The 8,819-nt window shown below is 46.9% G+C and overlaps 1 protein-coding gene across 1 annotated transcript; it reads left to right on the top strand.

The window, feature by feature from the left end:
• The first annotated feature begins 1,595 nt into the window (after positions 1 to 1,595).
• Positions 1,596 to 6,334, top strand: IRAK3 (interleukin 1 receptor associated kinase 3). Its single transcript, XM_014519379.1, has 4 exons — positions 1,596 to 1,602; positions 3,210 to 3,370; positions 3,980 to 4,029; positions 6,142 to 6,334. Exons 1-4 carry the CDS (start codon positions 1,596 to 1,598, stop codon positions 6,332 to 6,334), a joined length of 411 nt encoding a protein of 136 aa, XP_014374865.1.
• Positions 6,335 to 8,819: the final 2,485 nt, after the last annotated feature.

The following is an 8,819-nucleotide window of genomic DNA, read 5'->3' as shown; positions in this document are numbered from 1 at the left end:
TGTTGCAGCCCAGCCTAATCTCAGGTGTCAATTCAGATGTCAGTTCCCCATGGCTTAACATACCAGTTGTGGAAAATGATGTCTCCAGTCTCTCCTCTTTGGTGGACTCATCAAGGACCAGTCTTCTTCACTTGAAGCAGCAGGACTCACATTCAGACCCATGATCAGTGAGCTCTCAGGAGTGGAGGATGGCCTGGATACCTGTAGTCATCTATTTACTTGGCATTCAAGTATTTCCATTAATGGGTGGAGGTACTGATAATGTGACATGTTGTGCACAGGGGTTCTATTCTAATGAACTCTTGCTACTTCATGTCAGAAAACAGCTCCCGTATTCTTGGATATCACCCTGCACTGGACTGCCATCTTGTTCTTCCCCCACTAGGCAAGTCTCTTGGAGACATTCAAGTAGGTTTTCATGTTCATACTGAGGCTGTTGCTGATGCTGAACTGGCTTAACACCTCAGGGTCCCCCAACACCCGCACCAGGCTCTTAGTTTCTGCATAGGACCAAGTTGTCTTAGTTTTACACACCCTTGTTGGCTCTCTTCTCTCCTCAGCCTCAGACATCGTGGATTAATAAGGGGTACCCATACCTGGGTGTGACAGGGCACCTTTGGTGCCAGTCACTTTAAAGGTTTTAAGTGGCAGCAGGGCAGCTGGCAGGTGCAGGCCAGACCTGATGAGGCAGTCATATGACCCTGTGAGGGCCATGTGATTGGAGGAGAGGGCTGAGCAGACTCGATTTTTGCTCAGGACCTCAGGGCTGAGCCAGAAAGATAACATCTGGCTGCTCAGGAACATCTTGGAGGTAAGGGTAGGTGCTATGGGGATGGCTACTGAGAGGCTACTGGGTATGAATTGAAACTGCACCCTGCTGGGGAAAGATGGTCTGGTGGGGCTGCCTGTGTTGGGGTAGCTGCCCAGAAATGCCAAGCCAGTTGCCTCCCCAGTGAAAGGTGGGTAGGGGTGCCTTATAACCCCAGCCCCACTACCCAGTGGTTCTAGAACAGACAGTGGAGCAAGGCACACCTAAGGAGAGGCACCTGAGTCCCTGGGGGTGTAAGACCCCAAGCCCCAGTGAGGGGGCAGTGTTAGTAAGAGCCAAGTGCCCGGAGTGTCTGGTTAACTTTCTCCTGTGTTGTTTTCATTTGCGCGGCTGCCTGCCGGAGCAGACGTGCTGCAATACCACAGGCTAAAGTCAACCTAGTGTTAGGCATAAGGACCATCACTGATAGAGTAGGCTGTATGAGGCACCCAAAGGGCTGCAGGGGGATTGCCCAGAGTGCAAGTAGGTAAGCCTGACAGCCCAAATAAAGCCACTCAAAGGAGCAGGGCAGGTTGAGAGTGGCCCAGTGAAGAGTGGTGTGAAAGAGACCCTATGAGAGGAGGCGGTGTGCATCAGTAGATTATGAGAGACCCAGAAAGGGACAGAGTTTAGCCCAGCTTCTGGCCAGAGCTACTACAATTTGGATGCCATCTGCAAGGTATGGGACACAGTAAGGAAAGGTTGGGGGTGTGTGTGAACCCCTTGGCATCAGGACATTAGAAAGGGCAGCCTCCCACTTATCACATCAGGTAGATCCCAAAAAGTCATGACAGGTGAGACAGGGTGTACTGCCCTAGATGGAGGGGTGGCCAGTTTGGTGACCGGCCAGAAGTAGACTCCTTTGTCACACTGGGCCCCTGGGTCTTCAATTTATAGGTCTCTTGTTCAGCCGGTCAGGAAAAGTTCACCCCCCTCCCCCTCATTTTGGTGCAAAAGGTTTGTACAACAGACATGCTGGCACCATCCTGGCAATTTTGTTTCTTTTGGCCATACTTTTTTGCAAAAAGGGTGCCTAAAATCTGTGGATGGTATAAGTAAAAAATGAGCCATGTACTGACAGGTATGCCAAGGAGAGTGACCCACAAGGTCCATTTCAGGCCATGGTGCAACAGAGGGTTAGCTACAAGTCACCTACGTGTCAAGGCACTGGTCCCTGCTCACAGCCTCCATACCTGGTGAAGCAGTGAGCCAAGATGTGAATGAATGATGTCATTGACATCAGTGGGGCATCAGTGTTTAGGGGGTTGAATGCTGCAGTTTTCAACTCCGGGCATTTTTAATTAGGTGAGTGCAAAATTCCATGGGGGTCATGGTCATAGCATTTTTCTGTCCCTAGATCAGTGGTTCTTAACCTTTTTAGGTAAACTCAAGCCACCTCTTGGAGAATGCCAGCTCTTAGGATACTGACAGATGTGGAACCCACCCCACTACCCACCAAAGCAGCACTTTACCAGAAGAGGAAGCACATTAGTTCGAACCCAGCTCCCCAGCATCTGTATACATTGAATGCTTCAGTGGGGCTTTTTGGGGCTTTTATCTAAAGCTGATTCAATCAGCTATTTGATAAAAGTGCCAAAAAGCCCTGCTGAAGTGCCCAATCTATATAGACATTGGGTAAGCCAGGTCAAACTAACGCAATGCCTCTTCTGGGCATGTGCCATGCTCAGTGTGCCGAGTTTAAAGTAAAGGATCATTTTGGGGTTTTTTTGGACATCTCTAAGCAGCCTTAGTTTTTATGCTTTTTTGCCTACAGAAAAAGAATAGATTTTTCTATTGCTAAGAACTCAGAAAAAAACACAGCTATGGATTTCTATTTGAAATATAAGGTTGACAAACAGGATTCACAAGATAAACCCAAACATGACTAACACTGTGGCACCCCATGGCACCTTTGAAAGGATCTCAAGGTTGAGAATCACTGTCCTAAATAATGCAAATATGGCTGAACTGATTTTTTTTTAAGGGAATAATGTATAGGATCTGCCTTTGGGCTGAGATCAAGTGTAGAAAAATTTCTGACCAACAGGAATTTGGTTTTATAAATTATGAGCAACTGAAAGGGGGAGTTACAATGGAAGAAATCAGCGTAATAACTGACTATCTAATAATAGATACAGAACACTTCTGCTAGTCCATGTTACTTAAGTGTGTGTTTAACTTAAGTGTTTTAAAATTACTTAAGTAGTCTACTATTCATTGAGGTCAGTGGTACTATTCAGCTTGTTACAGGTAACTGGTTTGCTGAAACGAGGCCTAAATACACAATAAAACATGCCTGGTGAAAAGGAAGGCTCCTATGTATTTGGATAATGAGAGTATTTGAATTTAATTTGCCTCAATTAAATATATAAATATATTAAGTCCCAACACAAACTTTTAGATGGCCATCTTCAACCAAATGTATCTGATTTTGCCATGCCACATCTGAAATCCTATGTGATATGTCAAAGCAATACTATAAGTACAGATAGCAACATCATGAAATTCTGGAGATACATGCCAGAGGAGTTCCTAAGGCAGTGTAGACTGTCTTTGACATATATATATATATATATATATATATATATATATATATAATTTTACAGTAGTTATTGCATGTATCAATTTCTATCAAATAAGCAACAAATCCTTCATTAGCAGATATTTCTGGGGAGAAAAATGTATTAGCTTTTAACTTGTAGGCTTATTTGGTTTCATGTTAAATAGAGTATTGTACAACGGTTTTTATGTAATGCAGAGAAAACGTAATAAAGATAAAACTATTTGGTAAAAAAATGAACTCATTATAATAGGTAATAGAAGCAGTTACTTATTCATGGTTGATTAATATTTTATCTTTTAAAAATAGTCTAACTTTAATCTGTACTTTTTCTAGGTAATAATGGAAGTTTTGACAGGCCATGAAGCAGTAAGACTCCAAAACCCTTTCTGTTGGTGTGACCCATATTCCAAATATGCGCCTGTTTGCTTTACAAATATTAATTGGAATGCTACAAATATTTAACCTGTATCATTTTCCCAAAATAGAGAGACTTGGCTATAATGATGATAGGCTAGGTGAAGGATAGTCTTGATGCTTGTTTTCCATTGCTAGACAAGAACATGGTTCTGTATCCACACATTTTCTCCCATAAAATGCTCACTTAATAGCTTAATGGCACTGCATCAAGTGTAAGACTGAGACCCACAATTGGAGAAGTATGAAATAGGGCTGTGCAAAGCTTTGGTAGCTGATTGAATTTGGAGGAGATTCAGCCCAATTCGGGGACTGAATCTCCAAATCTGAATTGAATCGGGAGACTAATTAAAAGCTCTGAATTGATTTGAAGCATCCGAATTGATTCAGAAAAGATTTGGCCGCTTTGGGGATTTAGCCATAGACTAAACAGGCAGCTGACACAGCTGCCTCCAGCTGGTAAGTCTGTTTGGGGAGGAGAGAGGAAAGGAGAGTGGGGGACAGAGGGATTGGGGCTGGGGCAAGCTGCCCAGCTGGGGGGGGCAGGGAGGAGGGCACATTACTTGGGGAAGTGGGGGTGGGATGCAGGCATGGTAATGCTGGGAGTGGGGGCTCTGCCCTGCTGCTGCTGCTTGCTCAGTTGGCGTGGGGGTGGGGCAGGATGTGGGCACGGCTTGCTCCAGGTGGAAGGGGGCAAGTGGCAGCAGGGCATAGCCCTTGCTCTCAGTGCTGCTGGACCCACATCCCCTGTGCTGGCTGGCAAGTGGTGGCAGGGCAGAGCCCCCACTCCCAGTGCTGATGAGGGCGCAGTAGCACCGGGAGCGGGAGCTCTGCCCTACTGCCACCCAGAGAAAGCCAAAGCTGCATCATGCCACCCCCCACTCGTGCCAGCTGGGCAAGCGGCAGCAGGGCACAGGCCACGTGGCTCCCCACACTAGGGCAGAGGCAGGCACAGCTGGAGGAGATGCAGGAGAAGCTCCCATGGTTGCCCTGCCCAGCCCCATCCCACACCCAGCCCATCCTCCCAGCACTTTAAAAAAAACAAAAAAGCCCCACACTCATCAGCTCTGGCAGTGGCCTTCAGGGCCTCTGAGGGCTCATGGCAGAGCCCCCGCCATGCATCGTGGGGCAGTGGGGGGCAGCAGGGATCGCTCCCCTGCCTGGTACTTGCGCAGCAGGTGCAGCATGGCTTGGCAAGTCACCACGTGCTGTCTAGGAGCTGGGACGGCTTCACATGTCAGCTAGAGCCCAGCATCGCCCAGCCCTAGCAGCCCCAGCTCCCAGGCAGTGCACAGCACCTGCTGAATCGCACTGCACCTGCGCCATGGGGCAACTGTCAGGCGGGGGAGGGGGGGCAATCCCCGCTGCCCACCACTGTCCTGCTACACAGGAGGCTTTTCCATGAGTGCCCAGAGGCCCCAAGTACCAGAACTAGGCTGGGGTAGGTGGGGGATGGGGCCAGGCAGGACAGCCATGGGGTCTTCTCCCGCTGCTCCCCCTGCCCGGGAAGAGGCAAGTAGAGCCGGAGGAGTCATGGGAGAACCTGTAGCCACCTGGCTGTGCCTGCCTCTCCCCGGCCAGTCTGAATCACTGAATCTCTCCAAATTAGCGTCGAACTTTCCAAAGCTGATTTGCCTGAATTGATTCTGGACAGTGATCTAAATCTCCGAGTTGAATCACTGCCCTCTGAATCAGCTGAATCCGAATCCAAATCAAATGCTTCCCTATTTACACAGGCCTGATATGTAATCAGAGTGTTACTTTTGATCAAAGACTTGGGGTAAAATCTTTACTTGGCAATATATAAACACAAAGGATGACGTGTTCCCTGTCATGGAGAATTTGGAATCTAAGATAAGCAATAGACAGAATGAGAGACGGGAAAATGATTACATTGTAAACTCTGTCTTACATTTGCAGTTCAATTTTAACTGTTCTTAAACGGCTTTCAACTTAGTCATAAATTGGAAACTTCTTATAAGAGGACTGGAATTTTATTGTAGCTGTGATGGTCCAAGAAGTGTATGAGGCAAGGATTCTTTTCTGATATCTTTTATTGTACCAGCTGTAAGTTGGGAGAGCTGTTGGAAAAGCTTTCAAGTATCAAGTGGCTTTCCTCCAGTCAAACATCTTGCAGGCATTGTGTAAAACAGATTATTAAGAAGGGATTTCAAAGATACCTTCCTTGTATAAAATTATTCTCTGTGGTATTCTTTTATGAATTTTCTGTCAGACTAGCTACACTTGAAAAAGATTCCCCATTTTGTCTCAATATAATGTGGTCATTACAGGATCTGTGATTTGTTTCCAAGTCACTTCTAGTGACCCTCCCTAGTTGATTTATTTTACATTGGGCATTGGACACTCTAGAAAATTCTCTGAATGCCCTATACTTCACTGACAATCAGCCAGAATCACTCAGGTCTTTCAAACCACTGTCTCCCTCTGAATTTCACCATCAAAATATCCCTGTGGAGGATGATGAGCACGAGGATTTCATGCTCTGTTCCCTGAATAATGGTGAGATAGCAAAGAAAATTCCTGTTTAGTGTAGCAAATCTGAAGTCACCTTTCTAGGACACAAGAAGAATGGATAAAGGGACAGTAGAACTGGGGACTTTAAGTAGATGGTTCCTTCTTCCCAGCACTGCATTGAAAAAAGCATGCTAATCGACTCCTTATCACTGCTAGCTAGCTTCTCTTATCTGAGCAGTCCAGTAGAATGCAGTTGTTCATCAGAAGCCTGTAGGAGTGCATGTTGGGAATGTACAACAAATGAATTCATTCTAAGTGCACCAGAAAATACAGATGGCAAGTATTGCCAATTTCTGTTATCACAGAATCATAAAAAGTAAGCCTGGAAGCGACCTCTGCAGGTCAGCTAGTCCAACCCCGTGCCTGAGGTAGGATCATCTCATTGATTTAATTGATTTTCATTGACATCAGGGCTGGAAGGGACCTCGGAAGATCATTGAGTCCAGCCCCCCGCCCAAAGGGCAGGAAGTCAGCTGGGGTCATAGGATCCCAGCAAGATAAGCATCCAGTTTCATCTTGAAGGTGTTCAATGAAGGCGCTTGAACCACCTCCGGTGGCAGGCTGTTCCAGACCATCTCTCTCCAAACCATCCCATACAAGCCTTTTCCTAACCTCTTCCTAAACTACACAATCAACCCTGCTGCACAAGTCTAAGGCATATGCAATACACTTACAATACATGTTGCTTTTAATGAATTTCTGTTTATTTTATAATGCACTTTTTAGGGTAGACTATAGTAGTTCCTTTTGAAGCTGCAATACAGATTTGCAATAAGATGCCTCATGATGAGCCCTTTACAGCCATTATGAGGCATTAATATTATCAGCCTGTTGTAGGAAACTGTTATGAGATTAACATAATTATACCCAGGAATACATGCTATGAATAGACTTAAGATGATGAATGCACAATAACTAATATTCACATACAGATACCTTAGGGTCTGATTCTGCCAGCATATACAGTGTAGTTAAGTCTTATACTATCAGCATAAAGTCTGACTATCTTTATTGCAATGATTCTTTACTTTCTCAGACCTGAGACACTCCTTGATAGACCAAAGGCACCCTTTGGTAGATTCAAGGCACCATTCAGAAAACTTCAGTTCTTAGTTTTCACTTTCTTCTTCTTTTTTTTTTTTTTTGACTACAGAAAAACAGAGGAATTCTTCTGTTGCAAAAAACTCAGAAAGATCCCAGCAGGTCAGAATGTTTTTAACACAATGGATTCCTACTTGAAAACTCTGAATTTATCATGTTTGCACACCTAATAATGCTAACATTGTATAGCACACTATGGCACCCTTGAAATGCTCTCAAAAGGCCCCATGGTGTTATGGCACCCTGGCTGAGAATCACTGCTTTAGTAAACTCCACTTTGTTTGTATGACCTGGCCCTTGACTAGCAAAGTACTACTCAGCAGGTGTGCCTACATGTACATTTGATACAGGACCAGTTTACTTGCAAGTAAACTACTGACAAGTAAAGGCTCCCGGGTAGGCGTCTACACATGCAGAGACGTGGGAGCAGATTTGCTGCTCCTAGCAGCAAACTGACTCCGCTTCCTGCAACAGGCCCCCACCACCACAAGGGGGAACTGGAGGCTCCAGACTCAGCTGTTCGTGGTTGGAGGCCATCTTTAAAAGCAGCCCCATTCTCTTCTCCTTGGCTAGCAGTGTTTTTGGCCAGGAGCAGCATGCAAAGCATAGGGGCAAAATGTGGCAGCTCTCATGCTGCAGCCTCTGCCTCCCTGGGCCATGGCTGCTCCAGCCGCTGCCCCTCGCAGCAATGCCCAGTGCCCTGGGCTTCTGCTGGCCACCACACTGGCCCTGCTGGCCAGACCGTGGCAGAGACACTGACTATGGACTCTAGGACACCACCGCTGGGGCCACCCTCACCCTCCTGGGCCTCCAGCCCCACCACCTCAGGGCTTCCTAGACCAGCCAGGACTTGTGGCTGCGCTTCATCCAGCATACCTGAGATGACAAGCAGTGGCTGGAGGCACTCCATATGATCCAGGCCACCTTTCTGGATCTCCTGGAGCAGCTCTGTACACATCTGGAATGGCAGGACACAAAGATGCAGCTGCCTCGTCCCCCTGGACACCTGGTTCATCACCGGCCCACTGAAGCTGGCTGTGCCTGTCAACCTCTGCTATGTGGGCCACCTCTTCTGCAAGGGCCAGGTGACTACCAGGGAGACTATCTTGGAGGTATGTGGTGCCCTCCAGAATGTGCCAAAGATACACGCTGCTGGGCACCAGTGCCTGCACCAAGCATGAGTACCCCTGCTTGCTGCTGCTGTTGCTGCCACCACCACCTGTAGGGGCTGCGTGCCATGGGGGCACAGTGAGGGAGGTCCCCACACCCACCACACTCCTTCACACCCCACAAATGTCATACACCCACACCCTGGTCCCACAACCCTGCCACATATACACACATCCCCCAACATACCCTATTGCCCCCTACACATACAGCCTTACCCCTCACAACACC

This window comes from Alligator sinensis, unplaced genomic scaffold (genome assembly GCF_000455745.1).
Source record: "Alligator sinensis unplaced genomic scaffold, ASM45574v1 scaffold65_1, whole genome shotgun sequence".
NCBI classification, from domain to species: Eukaryota; Metazoa; Chordata; order Crocodylia; family Alligatoridae; genus Alligator; species Alligator sinensis.
The sequence above is the reverse complement of the archived record's forward strand: the minus strand, read 5'-3'. Positions and strand labels throughout refer to the sequence as shown.